Source organism: Dromaius novaehollandiae, chromosome 1 (assembly GCF_036370855.1).
Source record: "Dromaius novaehollandiae isolate bDroNov1 chromosome 1, bDroNov1.hap1, whole genome shotgun sequence".
Classification (NCBI taxonomy): domain Eukaryota; kingdom Metazoa; phylum Chordata; class Aves; order Casuariiformes; family Dromaiidae; genus Dromaius; species Dromaius novaehollandiae.
The window spans coordinates 144,466,981-144,489,938 of NC_088098.1; the positions used below are offsets into that span (position 1 = coordinate 144,466,981).

At 40.4% G+C, this 22,958-nt stretch overlaps 2 protein-coding genes across 2 annotated transcripts; one reads left to right on the forward strand and one right to left on the reverse strand.

The window, feature by feature from the left end:
• Positions 1 to 760: 760 nt before the first annotated feature.
• SLC25A6 (solute carrier family 25 member 6) lies at positions 761 to 4,678 on the forward strand. Its single transcript, XM_026115456.2, has 4 exons — positions 761 to 967; positions 2,147 to 2,633; positions 3,407 to 3,547; positions 4,037 to 4,678. Exons 1-4 carry the CDS (start codon positions 857 to 859, stop codon positions 4,192 to 4,194), a joined length of 897 nt encoding a protein of 298 aa, XP_025971241.1. The 5' UTR covers positions 761 to 856; the 3' UTR covers positions 4,195 to 4,678.
• Positions 4,679 to 7,283: 2,605 nt separating this feature from the next.
• On the reverse strand, positions 7,284 to 22,159 carry LOC112992412 (granulocyte-macrophage colony-stimulating factor receptor subunit alpha-like). The gene is made up of 12 exons (XM_026115457.2): positions 21,977 to 22,159; positions 21,156 to 21,269; positions 20,863 to 20,996; positions 19,683 to 19,803; positions 17,533 to 17,662; positions 17,265 to 17,440; positions 15,980 to 16,119; positions 12,826 to 12,864; positions 11,735 to 11,864; positions 11,008 to 11,101; positions 10,305 to 10,386; positions 7,284 to 7,484 (listed from the first exon to the last, which is right to left on the reverse strand). The coding sequence occupies exons 1-12, from the start codon at positions 21,999 to 22,001 to the stop codon at positions 7,419 to 7,421; spliced, it is 1,251 nt and encodes a 416-aa protein (XP_025971242.2). The 5' UTR covers positions 22,002 to 22,159; the 3' UTR covers positions 7,284 to 7,418.
• Positions 22,160 to 22,958: the final 799 nt, after the last annotated feature.

The following is a 22,958-nucleotide window of genomic DNA, read 5'->3' on the forward strand; positions in this document are numbered from 1 at the left end:
CAGAGCAAAAGTCTCTGGTGTCCAGACAGTACCCCAAAATTCACTCTCCTCCATAAAGAGTGCTGCTGAGGAGTGCTCATGGTAGCTTTGCAGGTAAAGCAATGCCTTTCCGACATTGGCTTAAATATTCACAGCAAAACTAGCTTTCTGGTTTGCTTGATTATACCCTGGATTGACCACCTATGCTGACAAATGCACACCACTGAATTTGGTGTTTTGCTGTCTCACACTGATCTACACCAAGCTGTATAAGGTATACAGTTTCTGAGAAATTTGTCCATTAAATTGTATCGGTTAACGTAAACGTCAACGAAAAATGAAAGCAAGCAAAAAAAAAAAAAAAAAAAAAAAAAAAGGACCAAGCGACAGAGAAGTGATTGATCTGGGAAGACGCGCGCGTGCGATGACAGCTCCCCGCCGTAACCTGCCTAACCGAGTCCCGAGGCGCCCGCGGGAGGCGAGACGAGGCCGGGGCGGCCCAACCGCCGCGTCGCTCCGGGACGCGCAGCTCACGGCAACCGTGGGGAAGCGGGAGAAGGGGCTGGCGTGGCGCGGCCCCCATCCCGCACACCGGGGTCTCGGCGGGGAGGGAGTGGCCGGGGGCCCCGCCTGGCAGCTGGCGCTGAGGGGCGCGGAGGGGAGGGGAGAGGGGAGGCGGTGCGCGCCACCCGCAGTAACCACCGCCCGCGGGCGGCTCGGCCCCGCCCCCGGGGCGGTGCAGCCAATGGGGCGGCGGCGGGCGGGGCCGGCAGCGCCCGGCATTTAGCTCATGCGCGGAAGCAGTCCCGCCCTTTCGGCCTGAGCGGCAGCGGCATCTCGTCCCCCCCAGCGGCAGCGGCTCCGGCTCGGCGAAAACATGGCGGACCAGGCCATCTCCTTCCTCAAGGACTTTCTGGCGGGTGGCGTCGCCGCCGCCATCAGCAAGACGGCAGTGGCGCCCATCGAGCGCGTCAAGCTGTTGCTCCAGGTCAGCGGCGCGGCGGAGCCCGCGGGGCGAGGGCGAGCGCCGGGCGGCCCGTGACCTTCTGGCGCCGGGGCCCGCGCGGCGGCAGGCGGCCTGGGGCAGGCGGCGGCCGCGGCGACGCATCCGCGGCCCCGCGGGAACAAAGGGCGCGCGGCGGCCGGGCCGCGCTGGTACCGGCGCGGGCGGGAAGGTCACGTGTGGTGGGGAAGCCGGTTCCGCTAGGCGGGGCGGGGCGGCGGCCTGGCCGCCGCTGGCGGGCGGGAGGCGGGGGGAGGGGGGCGGTGGCTTCGCTGTCACTTCCCGTCCCGCTGCTCGCGCCGAGCACAGGGAGGGCGGGGGGGAGGGGAGGGCGGCAGCGCGCCGCCATCTTGGCGGCCCCCACGTGACGGCGCGGCGGGGCGCTCATTGGCCCGCCGGCGGGGCCCGCGGCCGCCGCGCGCGCGCGCGGGGCCCGGTGTGACCTCTGCGGGCGCGCGCCCGCCTCCCCCACTCGCCTCCCCCCCTCACCTCCCCCCCCCGCGCAGCCGGCCTGGCGCCGCGGCCCCGCCCCACCCCGCCCCTGCGCGCGCGGTGGGGGCGGCCCCGCGCCCCAAGGTGACTCGTGTGACCTTCGCCGCAGCAGGCCCCGGCGCCACCCGAGGGGGGCCTCGGCGGGCACCGGACAGCTTCCCCCCCCACACACACACACAGCCGGCCTGCCGACCCCCGGAAGGGGCTCTCCGTGCTCCTGCCCCTCACTCACCATGTGCCTGCCGTTGTAGCGTGCTGCGGGGCCTGAACCATTATGAAGGCGGAAGGCAATTTTAAGCTGTTTTCTCGTCTTTGGGGTGATAGAGGACTGCCTTTGTCGAGGGAGTCTTTCCTTCTGCACCCTTCCTCCCTCCTTTGTGTAAAGATCAGGCTTTTTAGCTCTTGAGTTGATTTGGCCTCTGGTCTTGACTAAAATGGAAGTAAATGGCAGTTCTTTTTAGTCTCCCCATTCAGAATGACCCCAGTTCTTGACCTTGCTGCAAATTTACCATTACAGCTGGCTTGTTATGGTAAACAGGCTTAGTTTCTGTAGAAAGCTGCTGTCGTGCATTCAAACTTAGTGACTCTTTACTTTATAGTATAAAGAGACCTAAGCTCTGTTGTCTGCAGGCCACCAAGGCATACAGTGAAAATACTTGCTTTCATTTGCAGGTACAACATGCAAGTAAACAAATTGCTGCTGATAAGCAATACAAGGGTATCATTGATTGTGTAGTGCGTATACCGAAGGAACAAGGAGTGCTGTCCTTCTGGCGTGGAAACTTGGCAAATGTCATCAGATACTTCCCAACTCAAGCCCTCAACTTTGCCTTCAAGGATAAGTATAAGCAGGTGTTCTTAGGAGGAGTAGACAAGCACACTCAATTCTGGAGGTATTTTGCTGGTAACCTGGCTTCTGGTGGTGCAGCTGGAGCCACTTCCCTCTGCTTTGTCTACCCCTTGGATTTTGCAAGAACCCGTTTGGCTGCTGATGTCGGAAAAGCTGGTGCAGACAGAGAATTCTCTGGTCTGGGAGACTGTCTAGTCAAAATTACCAAGTCTGATGGTCTGCGTGGCTTGTACCAAGGGTTCAATGTCTCTGTCCAGGGTATCATCATCTATAGAGCGGCCTACTTTGGAATCTATGATACAGCAAAAGGTAAACTTTAGAAGGGAGCTGATAATAAACCTCTTTGCAGAATGTGTCTCTCTACTGCCCATTTTTGTATGTCTGTCTTTAAAAATTATGTCTGTTCTTGCGTATCACTGTCTATAGTAACTACAGTTCATGTGAGTGGGAAGGTAGAAGGGTTATTGCCGGTGCCAATGTCAGTGATGCTGCACTGCTGAGGGCAAAATTTTGGTGTGTTAGTGGCAGCAGGCTACTTCCAAATGATCTTGTTTTTCTACTTGTTCTTAAAAGCAGGTGTTTTTCCTGATGTCAGTAATGCATTTTAGTAATCATACACAATTTTTCAGTGCATTACTGTAGTTGTATTAGACTAATTAAAATTTTCAGCAGAATGGGATTGAGCAGTTTTACCAAAACACTTGCTGATCTTGGCATTAGGGCATAGTGTCACTAATACAAACTGACAGTTTAATATAAATCACACAATCTGATTTTTAGTGACATTTATTTCTTAAAATAGGAAGTAGTTTTTTTTCTCTTGCCACTCTGAAAAGAATCCTGGTATCTGAATGTTCTGTACTTTGATTACGGAGAATAAAATCATGTGACTAGTCTTGAGATGTTTATATTGTTTTGGTATGTTTAAAGTAGTCTTGTTGTATGAAATGCCTTCTTGCAATTTCAAACTATAGCTTTACAATGTTCTGTCATAGTTCCTAAAGTAGCTGTCATTCATTTAGTGAGTGCACTGGAGGAAGAGGAGGTGTAAGATAAAAAGCTAATTGATTTCTTTATTGCAGGCATGCTCCCAGATCCCAGAAATACTCATATTGTTATCAGTTGGATGATTGCACAGACGGTGACTGCTGTGGCTGGTGTGGTCTCCTATCCTTTTGATACAGTGCGGCGTAGGATGATGATGCAGTCAGGACGTAAAGGAGGTAGACTGTTAATTTGTGCAGTTCTTAAGCAGCATTAACAGGAGGAAGCTTTTTTCTTGCCACCAGCACTTAGTTATTGTTAAGCTGACTTAAGCTCTGTTGTGTGGGCACCTCCAATAGGGCTCATAATGTGTGTTGTGACACAGTATTTGAGAGTACTTGTGTTGAAAACTTTTCTTTACAGAGCGTATAGCATGCTCTGGGGAAAAAGAATTGTCTGTTCATAATGACAGATTAGATGCTGGCAATTAGGTAACAATATAATTGCCAAAAGAGAGCTTAATACCATATTCTTATTGTATGACTTAACTTGTAATAAGTAGGCAAGAGGATTGGCAGCTTTTCTGTTGCCTGAAAGAGTGTTATTTAACAGCCTTAAATGTGGCTTGGCATGCTGCAAGGTAGCTGGTGAAGTGAAACGAGACTGTTGATAGAAACATTTGAGATACAATTATAGGAGTAAAATTATTTTTTGCTCTTTTTCTACAGCTGATATCATGTACTCTGGAACAATTGACTGCTGGCGGAAGATTGCAAGGGATGAGGGAGGAAAAGCATTCTTCAAGGGTGCATGGTCTAATGTTCTCAGAGGCATGGGGGGTGCTTTTGTGCTTGTGCTGTACGATGAATTCAAGAAAGTCATTTAAAAATAGCCTGACTAGAATTGGAAATCAAGTTGAGCAGATCATGTAGAATAACTACCATTATGGACCATTGACCTTCAAGAAATTCCTGTGAGTCTTATTTATCGGAGCCAGGTATTTGTAGATGGGGCTAGAAACTGGCATAGGGGACCAATCCATTTCTTGGTTACCTGCATGGGGTCACTGAAACTGGCAATTCAGCATAATGGGTTTTTTTCCCAGTGGTGAGAAATCAGTAACATTGATTCTGGGTCCAAAGTGTCTGGGTCCAATTCAGGCAGAGAAAAGTGTTTGCCTGTGGATCAGTCCCCAGTTTCAAGTCCCATCTTCTAGGACCATGAAATTGTATTTGAAAGTACTTGCTAACAAATCATGTCTTTTCCACTTGTACTGAAGCACTATGTACCATTTTGCACAGCTGAACGTCTAGCGATTATGTTCTTAAATTGGGGCATTCTGCTGTAAAACAATAAACATACTTACTCTGTCTGTGTTGAAATTATTATATCCAAGCTTCGGGAAAGCCTTTTCTGGTTGAAAATTTGTTTCAGATGATGGTTTCTCTGATATACCTACACTGCACTACAGCAGAATAAGCTTTTTTTTTTAATAATTGAATGTGAGATCTTTATGGCAGGGGAAAGCATGGGTTGTAATAGAAACCACTCCTTTGTGCCTGATAGTGTATAATAGGCTGCTGCAAGTGGCTTTTTGCATGATTCTTGCTCCAATTTGCAACTTGTCATGTAATGTAGAATGAGGGTTTTTTCCTGTTGTAGTACTAGAAGGGTAACCCAAAGTCCCAAGGGTAGTCAAAAAATGCATTAGTAATGCTCTTGCCCTTGGTAAAACAGCATAAAATGTAATACTAAAATTAAAAAATTAATAAGCAACACAGCATTCATGCAAAAACCCAGAAACCTTGTGAAATGCCTTCAACTCCTAAGTAATCTATCTCTATTTTACTGTTGCTGCTATTTGGAAATGCTGACTGTGCCCTTCAAGATCTTATTTGGACTGATCTCTAGCAGCAGTGAGCACCTTCATGGAAGGTGAATTTAAACTGAAAATTCATTCCAAAAGATGAAGTTGACTGGGGGAAAGAGGGGAAATATATATATGCTTCTGTTAGCTGTAAAATATGCATAAAGATAGGTCAGCCTTCAGTTTTAACTGATTAGTTAAGTTCTAGTCTGAAGACTAAAGGCAGGCTGAACAGTTTCTCATACTGCTATCTGGGCTATAGTAATATCTGTGCTCTTCTCTATATGTATATAATCTTTCTTTTGTACTTTATAATACACAAAGACCTGTTTCCTTAGGCAGCCAGGTAGGGGGACCAGTAAAGGAAACTGTTCATCTTCCAATCATGTTTAAAAAAGCTACAAACAAAAAGCCTCTACATCTGTATGTGGCAGGGGGAAAAAATTGTGTAACAGTCACTGAGGCTGACTGTGCTGTCCAAGGGTTTTTGTGTGCCTTCTGAGGTTGCTACTCAAGATGAGGTATTTAAATTAACTACTTTTTGCTTTGGCTGATAATTATCTTCTCTGACATGATGTTCCTTTCACTGTTGCACAAGCACTGCTTTCAGCATCCTTATGAATGTAAGTACACATAGCTATGTTGCATACAGGCTAATAGGAAACTTTAGGTACCTACTGCAAGCAATTCTAGAGTGTGTTTTTCTTGTTCAATGATGTGGTGTGGGTAGGTCATTTGATATTGACCTTGCCAATCAAGCTGCTGTTTCATTTGTAATTATGCTGATTTGGGGGGTAAAGGTTGTTTCTGTATAAATATGTCACTTGGTTTTATTTTCTGTGTATGAAAGGTGGAATTTCAAGCCATTTTCTGTGGCTTGAAGGGTGGAAATAGGGACAGAATACCTTGTGTAACCTTTCTGAACGTATGGTGGCCCCAGCTTTCCAAGAAAGAACCAAACTTGGCAATGAGCAGCCCCTGAAAGGGGAGGGTGAGTTTTTTCATGCCCCCTCAACCCTCTCCAGAATTTAGTTTTCAGCAGAAGAAATAAGAAATCAATGTAAATGTGGATTGTTTAAGTGGAACTGCATTTTTTACCTCTGCTGTGCATTTCAGCATGTACTACTTGATGTTCTTCATTTTTCAAGGATATGACTTCCCTTAGTCATGCAGCAGCAATTTTCAATGTGTGATTATGCAGTGTGGGAACATAAGAGGCAAACAATAAATGAGACTTTTAAAAAAGCTTTTGTTTTCTGCCTTACTGAAATGATTACTTGGTGAAATGTATTTATTTTGAAAAGTTAAATGGGAAAACATCTGAATTTTTTAAAAGAAAATGCTGGCATTTATAGTCTATATTCCACTATAAGAAAACAAGGAAATACAAGCTGTACAGTTTGAAGGGAATGAAATGCATTAGTGTGAGGAATCTTTAAATATAAAATGTAAAATCAGACAGTTACCAAAGCTGACTTACATTTTTTTATAATTCTAGCAAATGTGTTATATTGAATTTATTGAAGACTTTCTAACATGATCTATGTTAATTAAGTCCATATTAATATTGCAGAAGTTCACATTCACATTGAAATACTGGGATCTTGCTAGTGGGCAAGTTTTTTGCAACCCAATATTAATAGTTATTTTTGTCAAGTGTCTTTTTTGTTTCCCATTTCCTTTTTTGCAGAAAGGACAGAAAATTTATTGAGTATTTTGTGGCAGTTTGCTGATCAAGCAAGATTGAAGGGCAGTTTTGAACACAGATCTTGAATAACTAGTTTCTGCTTTGGAAAATACCATAATGAATATACGAAAATAAAACTTTAGTCATTCTCAGTGGTTTTATATAGGACAATCTTATGGGTTTTTTAAAGATCAAAGGAAAGAGATAAAGCAATGAAAATGGGAAATCATAACAAGTTTAAGCTGCGTGGTGGATGGAGAGGTGCCTTGTCTTAATATTCAAAGAAAATCTCAGTAAGGTTTAAGCAAAGCTTGATGATGCATTTGCAGAAATGCCTGTCTGCTAGATGTGTTCTTGAACAAAGGGAAAGGAGCAAATCTTGCTGTTTGTTTTCACTTCGTCCCTTCTAAGTAGATTTCAGTGGAAAAGGGTTTTACAAGTTGTTCATTTCTGGAGTGGACTGTGAAGAACACTGAATATTCCTAAATTGTCAGGAATATGCATGATTTTCATTTAGCTGAAGAATAAAAGTGCTTTGTTAATCCTTTTTGGAAAGTTAAGTCTCTTCAACCATAATTATGTCTTCAGTGTAACTTTTTTTGGGTAGCTTTACATATTCTTTCTAGGGAGAGAGAAAAATGCATTGGTCTTTAATACACAATATGTTGCAGACTTACTGTTTGTGACCTGAGAGGACATTTAGAAGAAATAATTGGATCTACTACTACCCAAGGCACCCAGTCTTGCTGTTTTGGTATATAAGAAACACTTCAAAAACAGGAGATTGACACAACTTAAGGACAATGAGGACTGTTTTACCTTTAACCTGTATGATCAGTGCTAGCTATTTGTATCAGTTAAGGGGTGGTGGTGGGGGGAGTGAATTTAAATGCTTAACAGCTTCAGTAATTGAGATAGCGTAAGAAGAAATTTATTGTGACCTCTTCCATATTGCCTGTTTTTTCCCTATGTAGACATAAACTAGCTTACAGCCTGAGTAAAACATTTTGGTTGCTTATCATAGAGTTTTACTTGGCTAAAATGTTACAAAGCTGCAGTAAGTGTTACAGTGGAGTAGTGTAAGATCATAGTACTGATACAGGAATACTGGAAGAATTGCTCACTGAGGCTCAAAATAATGGAGGAGAGTAGTAAAAAAGCAAGGCCTGCTCTCATGTTGAGGGTTTGTTACAGAGCATTGGACCAGGTTGTCTTGGTGAAGGTGGTGGGGAGTTGCCTGGGAAACCTGCAGACTGGTCACTGCTGCAGGACTTTATAGTCATGGGAACTTGCACCACTCAGGCATTTGTTGAGGAAAATACTATGTCTGCACACAGAACATGTCCTGAAGGTTCTTGGAATGTATTTAGTATAGAAGAAAAGGTGTCAGAGACTTGACTCCAAGTGGACGAACTGCTTGAGAGTGTGAAAATATTTGGGATGAGAAAGACCACAAAGCAAAAGATGATTGCAAAAATAGTGATGAATTAAAGGAATAGAGGCATCAATGAACTGAGCAAATTGGTTAATATGATCTTATCCAAAGCAAATAATAAAAAAAAAGGGCAGTTCTTTAACAAACATGTTAAGGATATAAGTGCAGACTCAGTGCAGAAAGTTTAGGGTTATAAATCATAACATTTTCAATTATCTAAGGAAAAGCAATATTGTAAGTGAGAAAGAAGTAATGAGAAATTCTGGAAGATTATCATAGTAGTGACAAAATCGGGAAGTGCAAGCTTCAATAAGTTGCAATTGGCAGAGGACTGTAAAAGTGTTGAAACGGGTCATAAATGTATTAGCAGTAGCTGGAAGTGTTAGGGGGATGGAGTCTGGTAGTCAGTGGAGAAGGACAGCTCTGCAGAGGTAATACATTTTTGCTTTCATATCCACTTTAAAGGATCACAGCATTCAGGTATCTCTAACACAGACTGTTTCAGTGGACGTGGGGTAAGAAACTAGGTTAAAATAGGTAATGAATGGGCTAGAAATTGTTGAGGTGTATTAGATACACAAATTGTCTTCACATTGCCAGTTTGCAGGTATGAACCTGAGCAGAGGTCATTGCTTGAATGCTGACAATTGCTGTTGGTCAGTTACTGCCTGCGTGGAAGTGCTTGTGCCAGTTGATGAAACTCTATCCACAAAGACTTTTGGGTTGTAGTGGAGTGACTTTCATAACTTTGGTAGTATATGTACAGTAATTTGGAAAAATAAACCCTCCTAGTTTAGTAAAATTATGCAGTCTAGAAGGTCTGCAACTTTTGGACTGCTTACTACTTTACTAGCAGTTGCCATTTAATCACTTGATAGACTATGACCTGCTGCCTTAGCTCTGGCTGACTGTCATGAGGTGAGATATCAGGTATTTGTGACTTTAAAAAGGTGTATGAGAAAGCTCATCCAAGCTGTATTGCTATCTGGTTTTTTATTAAAACCAAAAATGGTACATGTGTGAGGACAACTTGTTGGTGTAGGTACCAAAACTGGAGAGTTTTAATCAATAATAATTACTTTGAGGATTCTTAGTAAAGGATTGAAGGAAAATTTTTCTGTATCGCTTTTAAGTCTCTCAAGAGTTTTGTTGCCCACTGGAATATTGCAGGCAATAAAAGCTAGCATGATCTGTTTAATATTAAAAAGATAAAGTATTCTACTGCTATGCAGAGACAATGCAAACTATGTTTTTTTAGCACCAGTCTTCAAATGGACCAATTAAAAGGATAGCAAAAAAAAAAAAAAAGAAAAATGAATCATTTGAAGTCTAGGTATCATGACAGATGAAGAAAGATTGAAGGAATTAGGTTTTGTTGATATTGTTGATAGTGTTCAAGTATGTAAGACACTGTAAACAAGAAAGGAATAAGGATAAGAAAAAATGGTTATATATTCAGAAAAAAACTTTCTAAAAGTAAGGATAATTGAGCATTAGAATAGACCACCTATTACAACATAGACATCTGTAAGAACGTTGCAGAATATTAGTAGTGAAGTTGGACAAAATATCAAAAAGCTGTTGAGATTCTTTCCAGCCCTGTTTTCCATGCTTTCCATGCTTCAGTGTTTAAAAAAAAAAAAAAAAACTTAAAGGGGTATAGGTCAGAATTATAAAACATATTCACATTGTATTATCAATATTAACAAACAGTGGCAAATGTTTCTTCACTTTGATAATTTGTGTGTACCAGTCTCACTAGGTTGTCATTTTTATTTTGAAAAACACCAATCTTAGCTAAAATGATTACTTAGTCCTTAATATAAGGCTGCAAATGCATATAGGATACTCACTAGTCTCAGCACAGCCATGAAAACATTTCTAGTATCAAACGAACATACTTCTCAACAGAAGTTTTTAATGAACAAAATGCAACTTTTGTTTTTATAGGCCAATTCTAGCCTGTGGTGGGTTAACAAATATGACTAAATTGAAAAGAAGAGGTACCTGGGTATCTTCATCAGTTAATACGTTAAATTTGTCTCTTGGCTGTGGAATGGGAGAACATACTCTTTTGAAGCTGCAGTACCTTTGGGTACAAAACAGAATTATGAAGAAATTAAAATATTGGGAATACAACATGCACAAACCATCTTCTGTTCTTCTTCAAGGACATTTCTTTCAAGACTGAACATGTATTGCTGACAAATCACTTTGAGAAGAAGGAAAATATCTTAAATGGAGACTAGTGGGTAAGTATTCTTGAGCTTATTACTTGGGTAACTGCACTTTTGTAATTAGTCACAATAAATGACTTTTTGAAATGATCAGTTTCAATAAATCACACAAAATATCATTTTCTTCCACCTCAAATGAGAAGTTTTAATAAAATAATGACACATTTGTCCCGATTCCCTATTGTTTGGTACTATGTGAAGCTAATGACTTCAAAGTAACGTGGATGTTAAATGCTTAAAAGCAAAAACAGAAATGTTTTATTTTTGTAGGATCTGGTTTGCATCACTTATTAACTTTAATATCCTTTCCCCTTGTTTCACTGTAGCGATTTTTGCTTGCTCAATGTTAGCCAAAACAATACTGGTAGTAATAATTCATGACACCAGTAATAACTGGGTACTTGTAGTTTTTGGAGGTATGGAGAATGCTTATGTGTTTCATAGAAATAGCTACCTTACTATAGTTGATTTACCTTTTGCAAAGAAAGGTTTGGAGCAATGTCACAGAGATTGTTCCAAGTGCTATCAAAGTAAAAATAACCAAAAAAAAGTCTTCTTTCCTTTGACCTGAAACACACAAGAGAGAAAAATCATAGCGTGCCAAAAAACTTTCATCATTAGTAGTAATTAATGCTGATTTCATATAACTTCTTGAATAATCTGAAGATCTTTGACTTGGCATCTTACAGAACCTTGGCAAAAAGTTCAGGTATGCTCAGTACATTTTAAAACATAAACATTTTAAACTTAGACCAATTTAAATTCCGCAAAAGCAGAAACAAGATGACAAAACATAAGATTCTTGGAAAAATATGAAAGATGGTGAAGCTATGAAAAGAATGTTGATGAGAAAAAAGGAGAAAAGGAATAGCCACAAGGAAGAGAATGATAAAAAAAAATGACAATCTTTAAAGACTGAAAGGTAAGAACAGAACTGTCAAAAGACAACAGTGGATCTGTCTCAGGCTGTACTTATAACCCTGGTGTCTGAGTACCTACTGCTTTTAGAAACACAACTAATCAAGGACTCCTATTGACCTCCATCACCATACTGTTTAGGCATTTCTTCTATGTTAATAAGATTCTATCCTGTTCCTTTCATGTCAGTGGGTAGGAATTAAGATTTTGTTCATATCTGTGAATGTGAGAGAGAAAGGGAGGTGGTAAAGAATCTAGATTAAAAGAATATCGTGTACTTACTAAGCTCAATGGGTTCACTCCATTCTCCCCAGTTTGAGTTTACAAGACAGTTTTTTCCACGTGCTCTGATTTTCAGAATATATATCTTTTTAACATTGAAATTTTGAAATTCGTATCTGTAGCTTCTTACCTAAAATTAAAGCAATTAAACTGAGTATTTCACATCATATGCAAGTGTTAATAAAATTCAGGTTTTAATTTCCTGATCCAAGTTCAATAGAAAAGTAGTTGTAAGATTTGGTAGGTATCTTGTGGTTAAATGTTCTTCTCCCCAAATTTGAAAGCATGAAGAATTAGCTTATCCTACCATTGAATTTTTCTGTTTTGAAACTGTAAGTCCTCTATTAGGTCTTGAATTTAATCTCTTATGCTTTAAGGATCCTTTGATCCTGTCCTTGATTATGGATCCTAAAGAACTGAAAGACAGCTGAAACTAGAGAAACACCCTGTAAGTTTACCTTTAAACCCTTACAAGGATCAATGATGCAGAGCACCTGGAAGGTGTCTGTCTTTGCTAAACAAACTGTTTTTGAGATAGTGCACTAGCAGATATGTGCCATCTGGTCTCATGATAGTTTCATACAAAATCTGAAGTCTGCTAAGTCTAGGATGCTTTCAGGACTGAGAGGACTGCCCATATGTATAGGGGAAACTGATGGTATATACTGGAATTGACTCTCAAAGATTTTGAAAATCACTACATTTCCTCTCTCCGGCTGTCCTAAACTACAATGGTATTTTTCCACCATCAACTACAAGAAAGAGTGAAGAAAGAGAATATTTGCAATTTTTGTTAAAGTGTAATGTCTAAACTTAATCAAAATGTTTTTGTGAAATAAATGAAAAATATAAAGCTTTGTAAAATGCACAGAAAATTCTGTCTAGGGTATCCCAAAGGATATCCCTAAAGGAATATCCTAAAGGATTCAAGAAGCTTACATGTAAAGATGCCACAGGGCATGTCTTTCCAAGTTGTTCTTGCTATATTGGTACCAAAATTATAGATCTAGAAGTAACTATATTCTATATGATGGTAACTTATATGGTCTACAGGGCAAAAGTGCAATTTTTTGAAGAATGAGAAAACTTACTCTTACAGGAGGATCCATCTTCTCGTCTTTGGTCTCATCCTGAAAACCAAATGCAAATCTTAATTTTTAAGATTTTCTTATCAGATAACCAAATATTTCTTTCTCTTTTATACGCTGTTTCTTGCTTATAATGATGTAAGTAATTTTCAACTGAAAAATTCAATGGGCCATTCTGCTCCTATAATGTCTCAGAATATAGCATTTTACTCAGTTTTGGCTTTGTCCATTTCATTTTTTTTTTAAAAAAGGAAAAATAAATTATTTGTCAATGATTGTGTGAAGCTACATTTGCCTCTGTAGGTACATGTACGCTATTGTCCAGTGGAAGTATATGCAAATTATCCAAGCAGTCAAATTATCCTCCAAGCATAGCAGATCTGTAAGGTATTGATTTCACAGTAGTTTGATAACGTGTCAGAAAATTGATGTGAACAACAAATTTCCTTTCCTTCCAATCTCAGTTGAAGCCTCTAGTACAGATCTGAGTGATGTATATTCAATGTTTTTCCAAAATACTGTGAAGAGTTATATATCCTAGTCAAGATTTATTTGACTAGAACCAAACATAGATCTGAATCAAAGAACCTCAAACGTGAAGAATCTAAGACAGAAGCAAGAAAGCATGGGTGCAAAATGAGCAAACAAAATCACCAGCAGTGGTTTTAATAAGGATCGCAGAAGACATTGAAAGGCTGAGGTCCTGGAAACATTTATCACATGTAATCTCAAAAGGATAGCTGGGATTATGGAAAAGTCAGAAAAATATTATTGGAAGGAAACTCTCATTTCAAAAAATACATGCACCTTGTATGACGCCTTACAAATTAGACCTTAGTATTTCGCCATGGCTCTGTCTGCTGAGTTCTTTCAACTTTAGACACAGGTAGAAGTCATTGTCCTGCACTGTGGGCAGTGTGGGTGCACTGAGTTGCCTAAACTTAGGTATGTAGTGCCATTTTAGCTGCTACAGGGCATCCTGACTTGCTTCGGATGACCACTCCAGAAAGGTGTGTGTCATATCTGCTCTCCCTGGGCAGCTACATCAGGTACCCAGAGCATCTCAAGGGGCATGGGGCACCTACATGTGCTCAGCTGAAGGGAGCCCTAGATATGCATTTACTACAGTGGGAGACTAGCTTGTATGCAGACACCTACATCTGGGTGTTTTAATGTGTGAGATGAATTTCACACCTGCATGTAGGAGTCTTATTCTAAAACTGAATCTCATCTAAACATTTTGTGAGATGAATCCCTCCCATTCTGACTCCTGCATAGGAAAGTAAAGGTAGCATATATTTTTTAAAGGAAATATGCTTTCATCATATTCTATTAGTCATATGTTATATAAGAATATAATATATATAACATATAAAATATATATATTCATATATTATATATAACATGTCTATATATTATATATTCATATTAGTCATATGTTATAGCCTTTATGTAAAACTTTCTAAGTACTACACACAAGATCTTACCATCATATTATACTAACCAAAGGCAAAACTATGAACACTGCAATTGTTCCTTGAAATAGCTACAAAGGTAGATACCATGAATGCATATAAGATATACAATCCAGACAATCCAAATTGTCTCCAGTGTGTAAGCTGCAGACTTTGTTTTGAGTATATTCATGAGATTTAATGATGTATTAACCTATTGTAATCATATGTTTATGTTTAGCCCTTAATTGGTCTTTCCTACAAAGTTTTTGTATTACAAAGACTGCAGGAATTGCCACTACAGTAGGTGTACGGCTGTGGCTGGGCAGCAGGCTAAGCAGAGAGTCCTTATTTGTCAGAAAGTAGGCATCATCCACACGTGCAAATCATATAATAGTAAACAGATATCCCAGAGACAGGGAGGAAGAGTGCTAATTCTTGTCTCCATGTCAACTTTGTGGGCTCTAAGAATTTTCCTGGCCTAATTCCTAAAGCTCCCAGAACAAAGCAGATTTTCAACTTTTTGTTCTTTTGTCTATTAAAATAAGGTCCTTCAGGCACTGAGATCTGTGGAGGAGGATTTGACACCTCAGCCTATCTGCTCTATTGTACTTGATGGAAACTAGTCATAGCTATGGTAAGGTGACATGTTTTGTATTGTCCTGCACTTTTCTTATGATTACTGCAGTAATTTGGTAATTAAATTGGTAGTGGTCTGCATATATAGTAGGATAAATCCCAGCTTGCTTTTGGTATTTACATGGCGTTTACATCTGAGTTGGTCATCTTAGATTTCTCTTATAATCAGTGGAAAGAAAGAAGCACTTTAAGGACACAATTTGTCTGTCATCTACCTTAGAATCAGATGAATAGTGCTTCATCGCACTGTGCAGTGTAGGGTAACTAGCTGAAAAGTAGATATATCCATTGCTGATGGCTACACTGGGGTTGTGTAACATTTCCCCTGAGTTGCTGGTGTATTCAGTTTTTCAGAAGAGTGGCTTCTGTTTCAACATTTTTTTCAAAAAGGAGGTTTTGGTGGACATTGTGTAGAAAAATAGGGACTGGCATGGCCTGAGCAGGCTCCAGGGGAAGGACACCTTCTGAAGCAAGGCTGCTGAAGCATGTCAGGTTGCTAGAGGGGTGACGGGATAGAGGTGTGGAGGCAGAGAGGAAAAAACAGTTCTATGTGTTGAAATTCAAAGGCAGTTGTGAGCTTTCCAGTGTCTGCAAAATGCCTGCAAAGTGACTGACACCGAGCTTCCTATAGGAACCAGCTAAAATGTGACAGGACTTGGGACGGTGCTTGAGGCTGCAGCAAGGGCAGTGCTCTCGTTCCTGATCCCGGGCTGCCATCATGTGGCCATTTGACGTGATTCTTTGGAAACGACACTGGCTTAAATCTGCTCTCCCAGTCTTTGAGTTTCTCTGTACTGTCTGAGAACTAGCTGGAAAAAGTATAAATTTGACCGACTGAAACACCCCTCGTAATCATATTCTGCTCTCCCCTACTTTTCTGCTTTGCATCTCTCATTATTTTGAAATGAGGTAATGAGTGGCAGGATGCAAGAACAGCAGGATCAAAGCAGGGGAATACCACAGCTTATGAGACAGAAGTTAATAAATGAAGGAAACAAAAATTTGTTATGTGCATGCATGTATGTAAGTATAGTGCCAAATAAAATTCAATAAATTGTTTTTACCTTATTTTGTATGTTAATTTCATATTGAAAACAACCTTTATTTTCCACATGACTTGTAAGGGGTTCTTGCCATTCAATTATGCAACCCTGTGGATCAGCAGTACAACTGGCAGTGACATTTAATGGAGGAGTGAGTCTTTCTGGAATGAAATGAAATTTTTAGTGTAGACATGGTCAATAATCAGCTATTATTCATGTGTTCATAGTAAAATGCATCAGATTTTGATGCAACTTGTGTACAGCTATGTGCTACTGATGTTAACCCATATCATTTGGTAAACAGGAGTAAAATTCAGTAGCAAAACTGGGCAATGTGTCACTTCAGGTGCTGGACACATGAAGAACTGGAGTTCATGCAAAAAAGGCATGAAGGCTTTTGTGTAATTCAGCAATACAATCAGCATGGTGTCATTTTCTTCTGTGTCAAAACTTTATATTGACAATGCAGAACTCCATAGAAGAAAAGATGGAGGTTATATATATTGTAGTATTTACCTAGAAGATAAAGTCATTTGAATATGAGTGCCCAGAATGTAGTTGTCTATATGTGAACCAGGTGTCTAACCATTATAGTCACTGAAGACCTAGTCAGTGCTGCCCATGATGTCTAAGTCGGCTCAGCTAAACACCTCACTGGACTTTATGGCCTGTATTGACTACTGGCAGGATTCAGTTGCTTGAACATAGCTGTCTCCTATGGCACCCAGAAAGGCACTGGTCTCTCACCAGTCCTGGGCTACATCTGCAAGCCCTGTGCAAGTCTTGAATGTCTTACTGTGTCTCCAATGGCACCGGATGCATATTTTTAGGCACCTGAATCCTGCCCTAGATTTGTTTGAGAGCTTGAACAACTTGCTCACATATAGGTATCTACAAATTTAGCTAAAACAGTCTTAATTTGCAAGCTCCCTCTGGTTTTAGGACATGTTGATCTTGTGACTCTCAGAGAGGCATGGAATTATGGGATGGTAGAAGAGCCCATCAGCTTGACAGTGCAATTAGAAACCTGGCCTTGAAAGTTTAATCTTTTCATTTCATCACTTAGATTACGTGGATATGTTCACATCACTTCTCTGAGCTGTTATTTCAGGCTGTCTCTGCATTTGTTTTAGTTCATTTTTGGAACTGTATTTTTTCAGCTATCAGAAACCAAAGCCTGTCCTGCAGTGTAGAATCCTCAAATAGCTACAGACTTGTTTACATTTTTTTTTCTCTTCAGAGGTAAATCCCCCACTTCCTTTTGTTATATACCAAAAAAATAAAATAATTTTTTTTAATTACTTACCAATTTTATACAGTTCGATGTACTGATCATAGAACTGGATCAGGGAGTCTTTGCTAGACCCATTCACCACGAAGTAAGTAATTGTATCTTTTATTGTCACATTTTGGAATTGACATCCCGTGTGTCTCCCATTTTCATCTTTAACATAAAGCTCACATTCCTTCTCTTCTTCTTCTCTGTGTACAGTGAGGTGTTTTAGTTGAATGCATGCAGTGCCATGTGTTGAATCAGAATTCTGAATTCCCTAGAGTCGAGCAGATCTACTCACCTTGAGTTCTGCCAGTAGAGAAAGTATTGGGTATCACCTGGAGCATCCCTGCCCTCATGCCAAGTGCAGTTCATGAGGGAAACATTGTAAATCACACAGGAGAAATTTTTAATGGCTGTCCCAGGCATACCTGCAAACAGAGGAATGTCCCATGACCCTTGTGAGGGAGAATTGTGTGACTGCTCCAAGCCAGAAGTGCTCGGCATCCACCTAGGTATTTTTGGCACCTGCAGCTTCAGCTGATTATTGCATGGCTTTAAGAATGATGTACTTCATTTTAGGTAGCATAACTGCAAAATGTTTGTGTTGTGTTCAGTACAGATTTTTTTCACTGTTTAGATGCTGGAGGCATAGTTAAGATTAAATCAGCTAGACTAAAGTCCAAGAGAACCTATACTTCTCTAATACAGATTGACACCAACACTGACTGCTTTGATATGTCCCATGTAGTTTCGCAGTTGTTCCACTTCAAAATGAAACACTTGTGTCACACCAATGAGAAATGCAGTATCTCCCTTTTAGCCTTCTGGCCCCTATAATAGGCTCTGTGTCCCTTCAAGATGTATCTCAGCTCTTCGTGGACTCTGTAGGAAGGGTCAGGAGCCTAACTAACTGAGGCCTCCTGAGAAGAATAGAAACTCGAGTGCAGAGCTGTGTGTGGTGGCCAAAGCAAACTGAGAAAACTGGACTCTCACCCCGTTTTGGCTACCTCTGAACTGTGAAACCTGGGAGTGATTGCAACATTCACAGAGGTAAAGCAAGGCATATTCACCTTTAACATCCTCCTTTGTGCTACAGAGAGAGGATTTCTCCTTTTGAGCTTAACATTTAGAAAAATTCTCTTGACTTGTTTGTACACTGTGTTTAAAAACAGACTTTTAAAAGCAAGATGGGACTTGTTGTCCCCTCTGATCAAATAGCCCAGCAGTTAGAGGTTTCCACCATGGGTAGGAAGTGGCTTCGTCACTTCCTTTTCTGGAGCATGTTCAAACAGGAAACTCCTGTTCTTCAGAAGCTCCCTCACCCCTGGGTTGTACAGTCATGTTCAGCCTCATTCTCTCTTTTCCTTCAGCAAATTTTCTGGCTTTTTCTGCAGCATGCCACAACATCAGCAAGAAGATAGAGGCTTCCTATGCTACTGCCTCCAGTCTTTCACAGCACCCTATACTGAGCCTGTTCTTGTGGAAGCAGGTTTGGGTTTCTCATGGAAACTTGCACACTAGGCAAGTTATGGAAAAACATCAAAAGCAGAGGGTTTTAAAAGGCAATGTCCTGTCTTGCATTTTGAAGAGCACCATGAGAATGGTTTCTTTGTCAAGTGTCAAGAAAGAGATGAGTAGGGGAATACTCTCTCTACTTAGGTATGAGCGAGCTGCTAATCTTGTCACCTCTGACAAGTGTGAAATACTCCAGTTATGCACAGCAGCAGAACCACTGATGACTGGGCAACTTCAATGGAGGAAACTGAGAGGCAAATGGAAAATGGGCCATTAAAATCTCAACTTTTAAATTGTTAATTTAGGATCTGCCTAAATCTCACTTGGAATAATTTACAAAGGGGGAGGCTCAGAATATATTTGCAAACAATTATCTTGGCTCAATGGGTGCACACCAGCTGAGGGAACTCAAGGTCTGTGTGCGCCAGGGCCAGATTGGGAGATTACTACCTTCAGTTTGTTTCTAGCTGCTTATCACCAGCATTTCCTTTTCTCTCTCCTCCTATTTCACTGGTTTAACTGATCTCTTGCCTCTCCCTTTAGCTAGCTCTGTGATCTGGGTCCTGATGAACTTACCAACAGTCCAGCAGAAAAAATTTTTAATAGAGCTGTAGGTGCTACCATCTTAATTTCTAGCAGTCAGAACAGTTACTTGAACCCACCCCTAAACCACAGTAACTCAGTGTCATTTTGGAGCCCTAGCGTGAAAGAGAATAATGCAATTACTGATACATCTGTACTAATGCATCTCTTGCAGAACTGTGGAAACATTTGTGACAGAGCCAATAATGTCAGCAGATTTGGAAAAAAAAAACCACTTTTAAAACCAAGGGAAGTAGCTAACTACTGTATAAGGAATTGTTTTCTAAGCCTTTTTTTTACCCTTAAAAGATTTCAAATGGAGAAAATCTTACCCAGACCATAAAGCATTACCTCCAGGGATAAATGTGCAGTTTTTTGAGATGTTTGTATTTGGTACTTCAATGGTAAAGACTGCCCCATTGTGGAGGGGCAGGTTTACCTCCATTGAAAAGTGGCATGGTGCACTCTCCACCTGAAAAATAACATGTTCATGTTTTATTTCTCTGTCGTTTCCTCTGCTGTGTTAGATGATGCTGGCTCTGGAGGTACAGATTAACAACTCAGCTCCTAGGGCCACAATCTAGTTTATATATGAGTGTATTAAGCTTATGGGCGAACTCTCTCCTTTACCAGTTGAAGGTAATGTAGGATGTAGCTGAGTGATGACTCAAAAAAGCATAACTACACAAAAAGCTTTCCAGCTCGGGAGTTAGATGCTATATTAGTGTGCTAATATTAAGGAAAGCTAACAATACCCTAGTGGCATTACAGAAGATGGTTCATAAAAGGGAGAAACAAAATGGAATTTAATCAGAGGATCCTAGACAAAGAGGGGATTCCACACTGACACATCCTCATCTGATGTCCCCTCTGGTTAAGAAAGATAGTCTATGGCATTATGCTTATTGTCTTCAATAAAAGTGTGATACAAATTTCTAACTAAGGCATCTGCTTTGCTGAGCTGAATAATCACTCTCTCTTGAGCTCCCCACTTTTCTGTCTGGGTGGTGTGGACGTACTCTAGAGGCATGACCTGGTTTACTGAGAACCAGTGTGTGAAGAATATAAGATGCTGAACATGCATAACAGTATTTGAGGGATGCACTTTTCATTTGAAGGGTCTCTCATTCTCTCTTAGATTCTTATTGTCTGTCATCCTTGCTTAATTGACACAGTTTGATAGTCTAATCAGTCACTGGGAAAAATTCTCTAGGTGTTTCAGTCTTACTCTCCTTTATTTCAGTAGCTAGATTCCTATATCACGCTTCAGCTTAGTTGCAGTTCAAGCTATAGCCTTCTTTCCACTTTGGTCCCCACAGTTTTCTGATACACACAGGATGCTCCTCTTACACTGAGTGCGTGCTAGCACTTGAAACTTTCCACAGTCCGCACATAGATCAAACTGTAGACTGCAAACAACTGCTAATCAGATTTTACCTGTAACTGATTCATTTTTTTTCACAGTAAATGAAATCTATAAAAGGTAAAGAAAGAGGTGTCATTATTTATCCTCAATACATAGTAGGTTTACCTGTTTCTGTATAGGAGCCATATCTGTGGCCACAGCACAAGTGTACTCAGAGAAATTCATGCTGCTCTCCCAAGACAGTTCCATTTTTCTCCAGTTCAATACCAAGTTTGTAATAGGTGATTCTTGTGTCTCTACTGAAAAAGTTATAGAATATTTTCAGTAAGGATATACTATTGTTTTTGTTCAGTGCAGAGACTAGATGATGATAATTGGCAGATTAATTGCAAATATGCCTCATAAGTGAGAAATTAAACCCTGTTTCTCAAACAATCATTGCAAAAATTTTTACTCACACTCCATGCAATAGGTATCAGCATGCACGGGATGAAATAGAGTCATCCACCAAATCATGCAAATAAGTCCAAGAGTATCAATCATCTTTTCTTCTCTGGAGACAAGAAGGAAGCCTTCAGGGGGGAAAAAAATGGTGATGCCAAAGTGTACTTGGCTTTCTGGAAAGCTTCATTTATATTTGGTGTGTGTGTATATATATATATATTTAATTTCTCAGTACTTGTTTTAAAGTCTTTTTTATCTTTGCTGTATAAAAGTCTTATTAACTTTCTATCTTATTCTCTGTTCCCCTCTACTGAGTTTCCTTGATTTGGATGTCTTTTTTCCTAAAGGCATTTTGTAAGCAGCAACCACATCTTACTCCTGGCCATGCTTCTCTTGTCTGCTTGCTTCTTTTTTTTCTCTCTTACAGCCTGTGTGACTATTATTTCTGGTGAAGCACTGCAGAGATCATGTGTGGGTGATGCAGCCTCTCCTTGTAGGCTGTGAGGATATAGGAGAGAGCTGGCACCAGGATCCTGTCCTACAAGGTAGTTTGTGGCTGTGCTTTCACGAATTGGCCTTCTCTAGCTCAGATCCACTGGTGGGGCTTAAGACACTCTTCTTTTCACAGGTTTTCCTACTGCTTATGCCAAATGGCTCTCCACTTTTTAAACTGGATTCTCTCTCGCTCCCTCTCTCTCTTTTTAGATATTTACACCCCTTGCCCCAGAATGGTCCACTTCAAATGCTGAACTTACTTGTTGCAATGTCAGAAACTTAGGAGTCAGATGTTACAGAGAAATTTATGGAATTTAAATTAATGAAGAAGTGTGAGTACCTGCAAAAGATAATTCCACATTCATTCATGTGGTGTGGAAGTCAGCCCAGTAGTAGTCAAACACTGGCATCATCTCCTGACAGAGCTGATATCCAGAGCTTAGATACCATTTTTTCTTTTCTCAGAGGAAGTTAAAGCTCTTTGGAAATGATTTCTCTTCTCCCAGTGCTTGTTTTTCTGTTCCTTTCTATGTGAAGAAGCAACACTGATTAATGAAATTTTTTGTTTTAATATATACTAGTAGTCTAATTTCCTAGTAGTAATTTTCTTGACTGCAGGTATTTCTAAGGCTAATTCTAAGGTTGTGAGGTAAATTCTTACAAACACAGGAAAAAAGAAACATAGCTGTATTTTGTTGATTTGTTGTCCTTCTACATTAATTTGTATAGCCTTTTCAAGAGAACTGATTCCAGATTGACTACATTTGTGGTGTGAACAAAAACCTGGCCGGACTCTCAAAGCAAGCTGAAGTCTTGTTTATTTCTACATGGCACATCACATTTCGTGCAAAATGACTTAATATGACCTGCCCATCTCAGTCTCTAAGAATCGAGCTGGGACTGAAAATCATGCACGGGTTGCAGTAGAGACAGATTCTTCACTGTAGCCTAATGTTTCTCTGTTTATCTCAGCAGCATCAATCTTTTCTTTGTAAATCACCATGTTACAGCAAGGATGTGGCCACAGCTGCTGGGACGTGATACTGAAGAATCTTTCATACAAACAATACAGAGGATTGGCACTGAAATGCTCTGTGAGATATTGGGCTCAACAATTATTTCCACTTGCCCATGCTATCAGTAATCTCCCCAGTATTGTACATAGGAACCTGGGGTGCTCTGTCCATTTCCTCTGCCTCTTTTCATACAAGTAAATTTTTCTTCCTCTTCTGTCTTCTGTTCAGTCACTCTGAATTTTTTTTCCTTCCTTTCCTCATCCTACGTTCATTTTTAGGCTTTTGCTTTTCCTTTTCTCTCCTAAC